Genomic DNA, 15,667 nt, shown 5'->3' with positions numbered 1-15,667 from the left:
CGCCCTCCGCCGCTCGCCGACCGACTTTTTGTTTTTTTCTTTCCTTCCTTCTCTGTCCTCTAAAATCCGTAACACAGTTCCCTTTTCCGATTTTCATATCTTTCGATCCGTAGATCGGATCGATATGGTTTCTTTGGCAAAGTTCTAGATCGTTTTACGGGCTACGTCCTAGTATTTTTTTTTTGTAATTTTTGCTTGACTACCGGACGAGTTAAGAACGTCAAAAGTTCGCTCACCGTTCTCGGACGACTCTCGAATCTCTGCCTTCAGGTTGAGGTCTCGGCCAAACTTCTTCACAGATTGTACGTAGAGTTGTTCCTAGGTGAATATTTCAGCATTTTAGGATCGACTCACATAGGAAAAACTCAGATCTGAGAAATGTCGTTCAGAACCTTACCTCGCGAAATGTTCTTGGGTCTTGACGGAGCGTCGGCCTCGCTAACCTCTCAATCCTTGTACAAGTCTCGTCTTTAGATGGATTCCGACGGTGGTCCGTTAACCTTCACGGCTGACTCCTCTCCAGTTTCTCTCTAATTCCTTCTTTCTTTTGCAGAGGATCTGACGGAGTTCTTCTTGGACCCCTATTAGGGTTGGAGGGGCAAAATGACATCTTTGCCCCTCAGTTGACTTAGCCNNCTTTTTTTTGGCGTTACAAACTCTCCCCTCCTTAGGAACTTTCATCCCCAAAAGTCGCTATCTCTTGGAAGAGTTCGGGATAAGCTTTCCTCACGTCCTCTTCTTGTTCCCAGGTTGCCTCTTCCTCACAATGGTTACCCCAAGAGACCTTTACCAAGGGAATATCTTTGTTACGCAACCGCCTAGTGTCTCGAGCCAGAATTCTACTAGGCTTCTCCTCGTAAGACAGATCTTCCCGAAGAGGAAGCATCTCATGCTCGATTACATGAGTAGGGTCTGGAGTGTACTTTCGCAGCATGGATACGTGGAACACATTATGCACGGCGGCAAGGTTCGGTGGTAGGGCAATTCTGTAAGCCACAGCCCTAACTCTTTCTAGATTCTCGAAGGGGCCTATGAACCTTGGGCTCAATTTCCCTTTCTTTCCGAACCTCAACACCCCCCTCATAGGGGCTACCTTCAGGAACACATGGTCACCCACCTCAAATTCGAGGTTCCTTCTACGCACATCTGCATAGCTTTTCTTTCGGCTCTATGCGGTGAGTATCCTCTGCTTGATTTTCTGCACCGCTGCGTTGGTGACCTGGACCAACTCTGGTCCCAGTAGTTGCTGCGTGCCTACCTCTTCCCAAAACACTGGTGTTCGACACCTACGCCCATACAGTGCCTCAAAGGGGGCCATCGGAATGGTCGCTTGATAACTATTATTATAGGCAAACTCCATTAAAGACAGATGTTCGTCCCAGCACCCAGAGAAATCTAAGGAACAGGCTCGCAACATATCCTCTAAAATCTGGTTCAGCCTCTCAGTCTGTCCGTCCGTTTGAGGATGGAACGCTGTACTGAACCTCAACTGAGTTCCTAGTGCTTTCTGGAGACTTTTCCAGAACTGAGAGGTGAACCTAGTGTCCTGGTCTGATACTATGGACACTGGTATCCCGTGCAGGCGTACTATCTCCTTAATGTATAATTGAGCCCACCGATCCACTCGATATGTGGACTTTTCTGGAATGAAGTGGGCCGTCTTGGTCAGTCTGTCCACAACAACCCAGATGACATTGAAACCCTGCTTTGTCTTTGGCAAACCCGAGACGAAATCCATACAGACTACTTCCCATTTCCACTGAGGAACGTCTAGGGGCTGTAGCAATCCTGCTGGGTGCTGCCTCGGGGCCTTCACCTGCTGGCAGGTCAAGCAAAGGCTTACGAAATCCGCTATGTCCCTCTTCATTCCAGACCACCAATAATATCTTTTCAGATCCTGATACATATTTGTGCTTCCAGGGTGGAACACATAAGATGTATCATGGGCTTCGGTCATAATATCTTTTAAGATTCCCTCGTCTCGGGGAACGCACAGGCGGTTTTGCCATAGTAGACCCCCGTCTGAGGAGATAGAATACCCTACTGGCCTCTCTGTCTCAGTCTGACTCCACACTTTACTGAGATGTTCATCAGACCTCTGAGCGTCGATAATTTTCTTTTGTAGGGTGGGCTGTATGGTTAACTGTGCCATCTAAACATTACCACCTTTAACCACCACGTCTATCCCAGCCCTCTTCATCTCATCTTGTAGTATTTCCTGTGTGGTGATCATCGCAGAAGTACGCACGGCCTTCCTGCTCAATGCATCAGCAACCACGTTGGCTTTGTCTGAATGGTACAGACAAAATATAGCTTTACCGGATATAATTTTACCAAATATAGTTTTACCGGATATAACCGTTGACCAAGCTATAAATAAGCAGCAGGCTCCATAACCTAACAATTCTCCCACTTGGAGACTGATCTAGTCAACCAAGAATTTCATTCTCAAACGACCATGAGCATCTTCATGGCACCATATCAACTGAGGCTTTACACAACCTCAATATTACAACATCAACACATTTTGTCAACATGTTTGCTGGATTCTTTGCACCCTTTATCTTCTCCAAACACATCACCATCTTTCACTAACTTGCAAGTGAAATGGTATCGTCTTCTGTGTTTTCTCTTTAAATGATAGACCGGGTTCCTTCGCCAACTGTATGACACTCTGACTATCTCTATAAAGAATATCTTCGTGCTACTTCTTGCCCATTCTTCCAGATAGTCAGTCATCCATATCGTCTTCTTTCCAGCTTCAGCTATTGCCACGTACTCAGCCTCAGTACAATGCATTTTTGAAGCCTAGACGTCCCATCATCCATGGCTTGCTCCTACTTGGTTGTATCCTCCAACTATAGGGCCTCATCAAAGGGCTCTGGTTCCCTTTCATCAGCAACAGATAGTGTAATGAAGATACATACATATTTGGTACTCTGATAGTACAAGATGATCTTCTCAACACCAATTCAGGTGTCACTTGCTTTTCTGCTGGTTCCTCTACAACAACCTCAGGAGTTTGTTGAGTATCTGCTACAAGATCACTAGGTGATTTTCTCCGCAACTCAACCTCAACTCCCACTTGCTTTGTTGTCTTGGAACCTTGCTCCACATTTGGTTCCTCAGCAGTAGTCTTAGGAGTTTCTTGAGTATCTGCTACAAGATCACTAGGTGAGTTTCCCTACAACTCAAGCTCAACTCCCACTTGCTTCATGGTCTTGGAACCTTGCTCCACATCTGGTTCCTCAGCAGTAGTCTCAGAAGTTTCATGAGTATCTGCTACAACATCACTAAGTGAGCTTTCCTGCAACTCAAGCTCAACTCCCACTTGCTTTGTCGAACCTTGCTTCATATATGGTTCCATTTCCAACCGCACTTTCCTCAANGCTACCTTCAGGAACACATGGTCACCCACCTCAAATTCGAGGTTCCTTCTACGCACATCTGCATAGCTTTTCTTTCGGCTCTANCTTCCACGAACTCTTCCCTAACTTTGTTGCATAACTTGTGCTGTCCAATTGATNGCCTACCTCTTCCCAAAACACTGGTGTTCGACACCTACGCCCATACAGTGCCTCAAAGGGGGCCATCGGAATGGTCGCTTGATAACTATTATTATAGGCAAACTCCATTAAAGACAGATGTTCGTCCCAGCACCCAGAGAAATCTAAGGAACAGGCTCGCAACATATCCTCTAAAATCTGGTTCAGCCTCTCAGTCTGTCCGTCNCCACTGATTTTCTGCCAGAGTTTTTATGCAGACATCTCCTTTTTNACTTTTCCAGAACTGAGAGGTGAACCTAGTGTCCTGGTCTGATACTATGGACACTGGTATCCCGTGCAGGCGTACTATCTCCTTAATGTATAATTGAGCCCACCGATCCACTCGATATGTGGACTTTTCTGGAATGAAGTGGGCCGTCTTGGTCAGTCTGTCCACAACAACCCAGATGACANGGAGACGAAAGAAAAGATGCACCTGAATCCAAAATCCAGGATTAATTCGAACTATCCATGCTGAGGATTAGAGCATCCCCAATNATTTCGCCTAGCTCTGATACCAGTTGTTAGGGTCGCACAGCAACGCATACACTCGATCTAGATGAACACAAAGAACAGGAGAGAGAAAATGCAAGGAGAACTCTGGCGAAAGGAATTTGTATTGATGACTTCAAGTATGTACAGCAAGAGAGAATACAGAGAATAGAAAGTTACATGTTCAAAGCTCTACCGGACGGGATATATATATAGTTAAGTTTACTATATATAGCTTTACCAGATTTAACCATCTACTATATATAACTATTTACCATATATAGCTTTTCCGAATATAAATTTACCGAATATAGCTTTACCAAATATAGCTTTACTGGATATAACCGTTGACCAAGCTATAAATAAGCAGCAGGCTCCATAATCTAACCGCGGTTACCAACCTCTTCTTGAGTTCCTGGAAACTCTGTTCGCAGACTAGAGTCCAAGCAAAGGGCTTGCCCTTCTTGGTTAGCTGAGTTAGCGCTGAGAAAATTTTGGAGAAATCCTGGACAAATCTTCTGTAATATCCAGCTAATCCTAGAAAACTCCTCACCTCCGTGACTGTGGTCGGCTGTGACCACCTCATCACTGCTTCTATTTTAGCTGGGTCCACTGAAATCCCCTTGCTTGACATCACGTGACCCAGAAATGCGACTTCAGACAACCAAAACTCGCACTTAGAGAACTTGGCATACAACTGCTGGGCTCTCAATATTATCAAGACTTTTCTTAGGTGTATTTTATGATCGACCTCTGACTTAGAGTAAACCAGAATGTCGTCGATGAACACTATGACAAAGGTGTCTAAGAATTTCTTAAACACCCTGTTCATTAGTTTCATGAAAACTGCTGGTGCATTGGTAAGGCCAAAGAACACAACGAGAAACTCGTAATGTCCATAACGACTTCTGAAGGCTGTCTTGGGTATATCCCTTTCTTTGACCCTCAACTGATGATACCCCGACCTTAGGTCAATTTTGGAGAAGACTGTTGCTCCCTGTAGCTGATCAAACAGGCCGTCAATTCTCGGGAGAGGGTACTTATTCTTTATAGTGACCTTGTTTAATTCCCTGTAATCAATACACAACCGCATGGACCCGTCCTTCTTCTTGACAAACAGAACAGGGGCTCCCGAGGGTGATACACTAGGTCAGATGAAACCCTTATCCAACCGCTCCTGTAACTGTTCTTTCAATTCCCTAAGTTCTGCAGGTGTCATCCTGTAAGGTGCCTTGGAGATCGGCACAGTTCCTGGTTCTAAATCGATCCCAAAATCGACTTCCCTAGCTGGGGGCAAACCTGGCAGATCCTCCGGAAAGACATCTACGAATTCCCTGACGATGTGTACCGATGAGGTTATTTGTTTATTACTATTGTCTAAGAGTCACTATACGAACTCCCTGACGATGTGTAGCGATGTTATGACGTTTGGGGCACCCTTGGAAGTAGCTCCCTTGTAGGTAAAGTTGTCCCCTGACGGGAGCCTAAGAGTCACTATTCGAGTCTCGCAATCTATCAAAACGTGATTCTTGCCTAGCCAATCCATACCCAAGATGACATCAAAGTCTTGCATGATTAACACTATCAATGTAGCATCGATGACACGTCCTGATATTGTTACACCACCTCCCTTAACCCTACAGGTAGCTAGCAACAGCTCGTGAGTAGGGGTAGACACTGATAGGGTAATCTCCAAAAGTTCTTTCTCTAGATGTGCTAGCTCTACAAACTCTTTAGATACGAATGAATGTGTTGAACCCGAATCAAACAATACTAAAGCAAAATGGCCAAATACGGGTAGCGTACCTGTGACAACTGCGTCAGACTGGTCAGCTTGCCTGGCTGTTGTTGCATGGGCTACAACTCGCCCATGCTGATGTTGAGCAGCTTGGCCCCTCTGATGCTGTACTGTAGGTCAGTTGACACGCTGGTCATTTCTCTGAGGGCAATCTACTGCAAAGTGCCCTACCTGGCCACATTTGTAGCAGGCGCCTGTTCCTGCTCTACATTCCCCTGTGTGAGGACGCCGACAGTTAGGACAAAGGGTCATGTTTCGTATCGGGGCCCTTCTTTGTTTATCAGTGCGGCCACGGGGCGGTCTACCAGTTCTAGGGTGGCTAGGGTCTGTCACCTTTCCCTAGGCTGCAGTGTGTGATGGTTGAGCTATTCCCAACTGCAGCTTGTCGGTGAGTGAGATGGAGCTAAAGCAACGAGGTGCAACAACAATACAAGTTGACAACAAATCAACAATTGAGTTGGCCAAGAATCCAGTGAACCATGAAAGAAGCAAACACATTGATGTTCGATTTCATTTTATTCGAGATCATGTGAAGGAAGGAAACGTGGAATTACTGCATGTGGCAAGTCAGGATCAAGTTGCAGACATCTTTACAAAACCCTAAACCCTAAAGTACTATTCGACAAATACAAGAAAATGATTAGCATGACAGATAGTAGGAGCATTTAAGTTAATGGGAGAGTTTGGTTGAAAAATAAACTTAGTGTGCAGAGAGAAATTATGAAGGCATAATTATCTCATGTTGGGAGCAAATCGGGGAGAAATTTACTCAAGGGAAAGTAAATGGGTGAAAAAAAATCGTGGCTAGTTAGAACCAAATTTGGCCTCAGAAAATGCTGTAAAAAGGCCTCATGTATTCAATGCAATAGTGTGCAGAGAGAAATAATAACAAGAAAGAGAAGAAAAACATTTATTGTCTGAATTAGTGTGTAATAACCTCTTGAGAAGTTCTTTGTCTCCTTATCTCTCTCCCTTTGCGACACCTCCTTTCTTAAAGTTTCGTGAGAGTTATCTAAACGAGTTAGATTCAGAGTGAGCGTTTTATTTCGAGGTTGGTATCAAAGCAACTTTAGCTTACTTCATCAAATTGGCTCTGATACCAATTGTTGAGGATTGTTGGGAGTGAGTCCCACATTGGCTAATTTAGGGAATGATCATGCGTTTATAAATAGAGGAATACATCTTCATTTGCATGAGGCCTTTTGGGGGAGCCCAAAGCAAAGCAATGAGAGCTTATGCTCAAAGTGGACAATATCATACCATTGTGGAAAGTTGAGATTCCTAACATGGTATCAGAGCCATGCCCTAAACTTAGCCATGACAATAGAATCCTCAAATATCAAACAAAGATTGTGAGCCTCGAAGGTGTAGTAAAAAAGTGACTAAAGTGTCGAACAAAGGGTGTACTTTGTTCGAGGGCTCCAAAGAAAGGAGTCGAGCCTCGATTAAGGGGAGGTTGTTCGAGAGCTCCATAAGCCTCAGGGGAGGCTTATAGTGTACTTTGTTCGAAGGGAGGATTGTTGAGGATTGTTGGGAGTGAGTCCCATTATAAATAGAGAAATACATCTCCATTGGCATGAGGCCTTTTAGGGGAGCCCAAAGCAAAGCCACGAGAGCTTATACTCAAAGTGGACAATATCATACCATTGTGGAGAGTCGTGATTCCTAACATATTTCGGGTGTTTTGACATCGGTTTTGGGTTATTTGTTTGTGGGTTTCATTTTCGGATCCTCGCCGGAAAACTTAGCCAACTTCTCTCTCGCTCTTTCCTCCCTGATTTTCTCTTTTGCAGGTGTTTTGGGAGCGTGCCAAGGTTCGGGATGACATTTGGCAGAGGTTTGGGCGAGTTGTGGGGGTCGAGTGACGGTTTTCGAGCGACGGAGTATTTTTTTTTTATTATTTTTTTTTTTACTTTTGATTTGTTACCTCCATATTTTATTTTATTTTATTTTTTATTATTACTACTATCGTTACAAAGTGACACCAGAGCAAATGTTGAGGAAATCATTAAGAACCATCAGGGTACGAGATAGGTATATTCCTTCGTTACACTATTTGTTGCGACTGATTAATGGGAACCAAAGTCCTCTGATTAGGCCCCACCTAGTTGGAAAATCCAACCAAGTAGAAGCAACCCATGGATGATGGAATGAATTGGATGTCTAGGCTTCAGAATTGTGTTGCTCTTTCATCTACTAAGGATGTGACAATAGCTAAAGCTAGAAAGGAGATGATACGGATGACAGACTATTTAGAAGAATTAGGTAAGAAAGAGTTCGAGAAGGTTCTTTATATAAATAGTCAGTGTCATACAATTGGTAAAAAAATCCGAACCATCACTCAAAGATAAAACACATTAGAAGACGATATCATTTCACTTGCAGGTTAGTGAAAGAAGGTAATATGTGTTTGGAGAAGATAAACCGTGCAAAGAATCCAGCCGATGTGTTTGGCAAAATGTATTGATGTTGGAAAATTGAGGTTGTGCGAAACTTTTATTGGTCTGGTGCAATGAAGATATTAACTTTCGTTTGAGAATGAAATTCTTGATTGACTGTATCAGTCTCCAACTGGGAGAATTGTTAGATTATGGAGCATGTTACTCATTTATAGCTTACTCAATGATTATACATAGTAGAACTATATATTAAATGACATAAAGTAAATTGTCATATATAGTAAGCAATTATGTATAATAAAAACTCATATTTGGTTAGGTAGTCCTTTGAAGATATACTTTCTGCATATATTTTTTAATACTGTTCATACTTGTAGTATCAATATTTACATCTAGCTAATATTCCTTCTTGCACTTTCTCTCTCCTATTTTTTGTGTTCATCTAGATCGAGTTTAGGTGTTATTGTGCCGTTCTAACAAAATCCACGCAGATTTGAGTGCAGGAACGCTCGCTAGAATCCTCAACAAGGATGAAGTCTAATAGAGAGAGACGCTCAAAAGACATAAACCTATCGTTGATGAGACTATGCTTGAAATCAAAGACTCGTGAGGGAGAGACGACTTATGAAACCAAATCGAATAACAATGGAAGGCGAATGGAAGGATGCACGAATTGACGAGAGATGAAATTGAGGGGGAGATGAGGAAGAAGGTGAAACCAAACGTTGGAGTCGTACAGAATTATAGACCAATATGGAATTTGGAGAATATACTCTTTTTAGTCCAATTAATAGCATGCTTACTTTTGTAGTCTTGTTTGAACTGATGCTTACTTAACGCACTTGGAAAGTCGACATGTTTACTCGTACAATCTCATCTCTATCCATTACAAATGGTTGAGGCGTATGCTCTTAATATGTACACAATGATGGAAGAACAAGCATGCATGTTTGCGATTCCTCTCAATAATTCTAACATTCTACCTAAAATCTAATGTACATAATGAAAAACAAAGCTAGATTTCAGACTCTGTACACTCATCTGAATACTCTTCCATCTCACCCTCCATAAATTTGCTCCAAAACCAATGTTGCTTCCACACTCTCTCGTTCATCTCTTCAATCGGAACACCCTTTGTCTCCGGCAGCAAATAATACACGAACAANGACATGTTTACTCGTACAATCTCATCTCTATCCATTACAAATGGTTGAGGCGTATGCTCTTAATATGTACACAATGATGGAAGAACAAGCATGCATGTTTGCGATTCCTCTCAACCATTCTAACATTCTACCTAAAAAATCTAATGTACATAATGAAAAACAAAGCTAGATTTCAGACTGTGTACACTCATCTGAATACTCTTCCATCTCACCCTCCATAAATTTGCTCCAAAACCAATGTTGCTTCCACACTCTCTCGTTCATCTCTTCAATCGGAACACCCTTTGTCTCCGGCAGCAAATAATACACGAACAACGACATTACCAACACCCAACCAGAGAAGAACAGAAAGATCCCAAATTTCATTTCACAAAGCATGGATGGAAAAGACTGCGAAATCAAAAACGTGAACATCATATTCACACACACTGTCACACTTAGCCCAGCCGACCGCGTTTCCAATGGAAATATTTCACTTGGAACCAGCCATCCCATTGGACCCCATGACCAAGCGAAGGATGACACATACAGGCACAGCAATAGCACCATCGTAAAGGCCATCCCCTGAGACAAAGTGTTGGAATTGTCTCTCACTTTCAGCCCTAATATGATTGCAATAATTGTTTGACAAACGAACATTTGGACTCCGCCCACTAATAGCAGCTTTCTTCGCCCGCTCTGGTCCACAAAGTAAATTGGGACCAACGTGGACACAACATTAACCACCCCTGTTACGATGGCAGAGTATAGAGACGCAGCGCTGCCGTAGCCTAACGTCTTGAATAGAAGTGGAGTGTATAACAAGATCGCGTTTATTCCAGTAAATTGCTGGAAAACCTGTATCATTATTGCTATAACCAATGGCGCCCCATTTTGGCCCGTGAGAAGCTCTTCAAAAGGATATTCCACTTTCTGGGAAATGCTACTTGCACTCAAGATCGCCATGTATTCAGGTTCAATGTTGTCAGTGCCTCTAATCTTTCGTAGCACTGATTTCCCTTCCTCCAAATGCCCACGTTCGATCAAACTATTTGGTGTCTCATCAACCAAGATCGCTCCCAGAGTGAATAACAGAGCAGGAACGCCGGCCAAACCCAGTGTTATCCTCCATCCCCATTCGCCTTCCATCCTAAAATAGCAACAATTCAAAATTCATCTAAAATGTGAACAACAGAGATGAGATTTTGATTCTTACTTGGATGTGGTGAAAATTGTCAAGTCCCCAAAAAGAATGCCGAGGGTCATGTCGAATTGGAACAGTATATTGAGCGCTCCACGAATCCTGGAGGGAGCTATTTCTGAGATAAACAGGGGCACAGCCTATTTTGAAGGTTGAAACAGCATTAGAATTTGGAAACAATTTGATCTTGAAAGGAGTAGAGATTAGGAGTAGACCTGGTTGGCAAACCCAACTCCAGAACCCAGAAAAATTCTTCCAACAATGAGCATTGGGAGGGATCGAGCAGAGGCGCTTAGAATGATACCGACAAGGAAGAGAAGTCCGGCAATAAGCATGGTGGTTTTCCGACCACGATGTCTGGTGGTATTAGAAGCGTAGAAAGTGGAAATCAGAGCTGTGAGAAACAAAGAAGAGGTGAAGATCTGCATGCCCTGATCTTCGTATCTACAATAATTGTTGTTCATCTCTGCCTCTTGAGACCTCTCTTCACCCACGGGAAAGAACTCCTCCAAGAATATTTGCATCGATATCACTCCCCCTGCGCCCACATCGCCAATTCTTCACTTCATTTATCAAAGGGTGTTTTAATCTTTCAAATGAATGCGTATTAGATAGATATGATTTTACATATGCAAGACAGAGTGTTACCCTAAATTACCAGAAATGCCAACGTCATAGCCGAACACGAGGCCTCCGGAGGCGACCATTATAGAGTAAATGATAACCACTGGAGTGATCTTGGCCTCCAATTCGATGGCGTCTTGAAGCGGAGGCGCTGCAAAACCCGCTGAATGCATCCTTTTCCTTACTTCTCTTGACTTCGATTACGAACAGATTGATGGGTATTGGAGATGGAGGTCTTTGATTTTATTGATTGTTTTGGGGAATGAAAAAATAATCTGAGACTTGAATTGGTAGGGAGCAGGTTTGGGAGTGCTAAATTCTNGCTAAGTTCTAGGAAGAAAATTGGCTAAGGATGGATTTCTCTATTTCAGACAACACTTTTAAATCATCCAATTTCATTATCTATGTCTGTCTACTCGTGGTGCCAAACCTCTCTCAACTTTAAATAGTATCTCAATCTCCACCTTCAAATTACAATAATGAGGATTCTCTTGCATTTACTCTTTCTCATGCTATGAGTTAAATGGTCTATCTGAATCCTGCTCTCATTCTTGTGTACTAATATTGAGTAGTCTTAACATCCATAAATAAATGGTTTTATTATAATATATGCAACTTGTTTATTATAATATATGCAACTTGTTTATGTGACACAATGCTTCAGTTCAATAACTTCATCTCTCGTCAAATCACACNTTACCAGAGCAAGAAATAAAACATTACATCAATATGTTTGTTGCATCTATACATGATTGGATTCTTGGATAGTTTAATGATAAAATTGTTATCACAATGATACACTTGTCTTTAAATGACCAAGTTTTTCCAAAACTTTCCTCCTCTTCAGCTTCTTCCTCACTTTGGTCATGTTTGCTTCCTTTTGCATTACTATATTCTCATTTGAAGATATCAAGTCTAGCTTCTCCGTTGCTTTTCTCCCAATATCAATGCTTATTTTCTTCGAAAGGTACATCTTTGCGTACAATTATTTTCTTGGATACTGGATCATAGAGTCTATGCTTTAAACCCTTCACTTATCTTTAACAACAGGCACTAAAAACTTTTATTATCTAACTTTTTTCTCTTATCGTCTCATACATGAACATGTCCAAAGCATCCAAAAACTCGAAAATAATCAACATTAGGTTTTACACCACTCCAACCTTCTTAGGGTCATGTCTTTCACTACCATTGTAGGACTTCTGTTGAGCACGTGCACTATTCAATTAAATGCTTCTGGCTAGGAATTCTTTGGAACTTTCTTCTCTAATAATATACTTCTAACCATATTCATGATTGTTCTATTCTTGCACTCAGCTACACCTTTTTTTTATTGGAAAGTGTAAACTGCGGTAAGTTGCCTACTTATATCATTAGTTTTGCAATATATATATATATATATATATATATATATATATATATTGAACTCGTGAGAAGTGAACTCTCTACCCCATTTGTGTAGAGACAACGAATTAAAATCTCCAGTCTCTTAATCTCTTTCATCTCACTCTTCTCTTTCTTAATTATTAAGAAAACTATATTTCTTTTTTGTTTCTCGACTCTTATACCAAATGTTGTGAACACATCAGCTGCATTTAGTTGTCTAATCTTCTAATCTAAAATGGTCCAACCCTTAAAAGTTAACAACTCACTAAAATGGTCCAAATCTAAGAATCTTTAACATAGCAGCCCAACAGTCGAGGAGCTCAAACTCAATAACCTAGTAATCCAGACCCACAAACACTCAAAGGCTACCACCCAGTAATTCAATACCCCAAAGACCATTGAGGTGTGCAAATTAAAAAAGAGTACATACTAATGACATCTCTTTTCCTTCGGTATTAATGGATTTAACACTAAAGGGTAGCCTAGTAATTTCCAACGGAATTTTAGTTTATTGCGGTGTCATTATGAATATCGATGAGTTTTTATTCTACAAAATAAATATCTCATTTAAATTTATATTCTTACATTTGAAATTAAAAATAATGGAAAGAAATAAAAAGTAACCAGAAAATCCATTAAATTAATAATATGTTTCAGTACCTATTTTAAAAGACTAACATGTTGGGGAGGTGCAGGATTTGATGAGTTTTATTAAAATAAATAACCCCAGAGAAATGCAGGAAATTGATTCCTCCAAATAAATTAGTTTTTAACTTTTTAAGACGCGCTAACTTTTGATATACCCCTAATTAATGGACTGTCATCACCCTTTCCTACTTATTCAAACCGCTAATAATCGGGGGGCCCACCATAATAATTATTACATTTTTCGTTACCATTATTCAACCTTAAAAAAAATATCTAATAAATCTACTACATATTTTTATTTTATTTCTAACAAATTATTAAAAAAGTTATTAGAAGAGGAAATAATTTTATACCTTTCCTTTCTAAAATTTAATAACTAGGCATAATTGAAACTAATCATGATAATAATGCATTTATTTTTAATGCAGTGTAACAGCTCAATGAGATATGCCATTGACTCATAATCTACTGTATTATTTCCTCATTTACTAATTTAAATGATAAATCTGACGTATTTGAGTTAAAAGTAAATACATGAATATATAAAATGATGATAATTATTGATATAATAATAATAATAATAATAATAATAATAATAATAAATAAAAATAAGGGGAAAACATATTCCAAGAGAGGGGGAAGCACGAGGCGATAGGGACAGTGAGGGAGAGAGGGGCGGGCAGGCAGGCAGGCAGGCAGGCAGGCAGATGAGGACAAAATAAAGCAAAAGGATGCAAGAAAAATGATGAGAAATACAAGATAATAGCAGAAGCAGCAGCTGGATCCCCCAGAAATTTGAAAAGACTTGGTAATGGTAATAATAATAATAATAATAATAATTAATACCCAGTAGTGTGGTCTAGATATCTCTGTCCCGCTTGCACTCCGGTGGGAGGGTTGGGTAGCGCTTCCTATCGGTGCAGTAATTGTAAATGGTGTACTTCTTCCGCACCCAGTTCAGCCTCCGGTACTGCAACCCGTCCAGGTCTTGGAACTCCTTTTGGTCCCACCATCGTTTCCCTTGCGTCGCGCAAAACTTGGCCTGAACTGACGACTCACACCCGTCCACGTGGAACCCCTTGTACGACGCTACGAATGGTGCCTTGGACCAGTCTGTCTTCTCCAATCCCCCCCTGGTTGCCCAGTCGTCCGCGTTCCATAGGCTCGAGTATATCTTCATTGGCTGGTCGAATGGGAACTTCACGCCTAGGTCTTTGCTGTTCTTGAACACTCTGATTGGCACATCGTCCACAAAGAACCTGTCCCATTTCCCCCATTTCGTTAATTTCCAGATCCGGTAACAGAAAACACACAAGAGATTCAAACGGGAACACTTACACTATCATGTATAAGTTCCAGAGGACGGAGTAGGTGTGGTAGTCCTTGGATGGGTCGAACCAGAGGTAAATCCTTTGCTCTCTGTCGCCTTTCCCGCCGGTGAAGACGTTGGTTTGAAGAATCGGAGGCTGCCCTGTTCTGTTCCCCAAAAACTCGAAATCGATTTCGTCGTGTTCTGAGTTTTGGGAAGAGAGCTGCGAGTAAAAAGGGAAACCCATGTTGAATAGGATGTAGTGTGTTAGTTAATTAATTAATTAATTAATTAATTAGATTTGATTTGGGTGTTGCTTACATAGAAAGCAGTGACGACTCCGGCAGAGTCGCCTCCGACGAGCTTCATGCTCATGCTGAAATGGCCGAACAAGTAGGAGCCCTTGGACTGGAAGCCAGTGCCGGTGTATTTGTCGAGGACGAGGTCGACCTGGGAGCCGCCATTGTTATACTTGATGTGGTCGAAAGCCCAAGTGGGGACGTAGTTTCGACCGAATGGGACGTCCATGGGCTTTTTGGGGACGGCACCCAGAGCGGAATAAGCGATAGAGAGGAGGAAGAGGAGGGGAAGGTGGAGATTGAAGGCCATTTTGGGAGTGTTGTGAGGAAACGAGGGAGTGGGGAGGGGGTTTAAGTAGGCAGCGATTTAATGAAATAAAAATGCGTGGCGCACAGTTTAAAGCCAATGGATAGTGATGATTTCCACACACACACACAGACAGTTGGGGTGGTGGTGTGATGTTCCAAAATTATTATATTTTGGTATTCCAGAGCCTTGATTGCTGAAATGCCTCTGCAATTGTACATTAATTATGCGGGGATTTAGACCACTTTTACTTAATTTACATCTTCAATGCTTCTCTTTGTTTCTTTTTATTTTAAACAAGATTCTCTAGGTTTTTTAAATTTTTTATGTTTTTGTCTATAAAATATGTCTATTAACTCTTAAATTTTTAAATTTTTTTATTTCATCTCAATAAGATACTTTTTAAATTTTAAAATTTAATTCAAAAAACAAAGAAATAATTATTATGTTTGATATTATTTTAAATAATTAATTTTTATTAGTTATTTTAGTTTATTAACCCAAATTATTAAAA

At 41.2% G+C, this 15,667-nt stretch overlaps 2 protein-coding genes across 2 annotated transcripts; both read right to left on the bottom strand.

The window, feature by feature from the left end:
- Positions 1-9,565: 9,565 nt before the first annotated feature.
- On the bottom strand, positions 9,566-11,377 carry LOC111784979 (sugar transport protein 13-like). The gene is made up of 4 exons (XM_023665476.1): positions 11,239-11,377; positions 10,796-11,118; positions 10,596-10,720; positions 9,566-10,529 (listed from the first exon to the last, which is right to left on the bottom strand). The coding sequence occupies exons 1-4, from the start codon at positions 11,375-11,377 to the stop codon at positions 9,566-9,568; spliced, it is 1,551 nt and encodes a 516-aa protein (XP_023521244.1).
- A 2,464-nt stretch (positions 11,378-13,841) lies between these two features.
- LOC111784978 (probable xyloglucan endotransglucosylase/hydrolase protein 5) lies at positions 13,842-15,219 on the bottom strand. The gene is made up of 3 exons (XM_023665475.1): positions 14,869-15,219; positions 14,577-14,770; positions 13,842-14,497 (listed from the first exon to the last, which is right to left on the bottom strand). Exons 1-3 carry the CDS (start codon positions 15,154-15,156, stop codon positions 14,098-14,100), a joined length of 882 nt encoding a protein of 293 aa, XP_023521243.1. The 5' UTR covers positions 15,157-15,219; the 3' UTR covers positions 13,842-14,097.
- Between the last annotated feature and the right edge of the window lie 448 nt (positions 15,220-15,667).

The sequence above is a fragment of the Cucurbita pepo genome, unplaced genomic scaffold (genome assembly GCF_002806865.2).
Source record: "Cucurbita pepo subsp. pepo cultivar mu-cu-16 unplaced genomic scaffold, ASM280686v2 Cp4.1_scaffold000317, whole genome shotgun sequence".
NCBI lineage: Eukaryota > Viridiplantae > Streptophyta > Magnoliopsida > Cucurbitales > Cucurbitaceae > Cucurbita > Cucurbita pepo.
This window is presented reverse-complemented; position numbering and strand designations above follow the sequence as displayed.

Excerpts from the sequence above, each read along its gene's own strand:
- LOC111784978 (XM_023665475.1), bottom strand. The coding sequence starts at position 15,156 with ATGGCCTTCAATCTCCACCTTCCCCTCCTCTTCCTCCTCTCTATCGCT. Across the intron at positions 14,771-14,868 it reads GAGTCGTCACTGCTTTCTAT|CTCTCTTCCCAAAACTCAGA; the intron begins GTAAGCAACACC and ends TTTTACTCGCAG. Across the intron at positions 14,498-14,576 it reads TGGAACTTATACATGATAGT|GTTCTTTGTGGACGATGTGC; the intron begins GTAAGTGTTCCC and ends GAAATGGGACAG.
- LOC111784979 (XM_023665476.1), bottom strand. The coding sequence starts at position 11,377 with ATGCATTCAGCGGGTTTTGCAGCGCCTCCGCTTCAAGACGCCATCGAA. Across the intron at positions 11,119-11,238 it reads CTATGACGTTGGCATTTCTG|GGGGAGTGATATCGATGCAA; the intron begins GTAATTTAGGGT and ends ATGTGGGCGCAG. Across the intron at positions 10,721-10,795 it reads GAGTTGGGTTTGCCAACCAG|GCTGTGCCCCTGTTTATCTC; the intron begins GTCTACTCCTAA and ends CCTTCAAAATAG.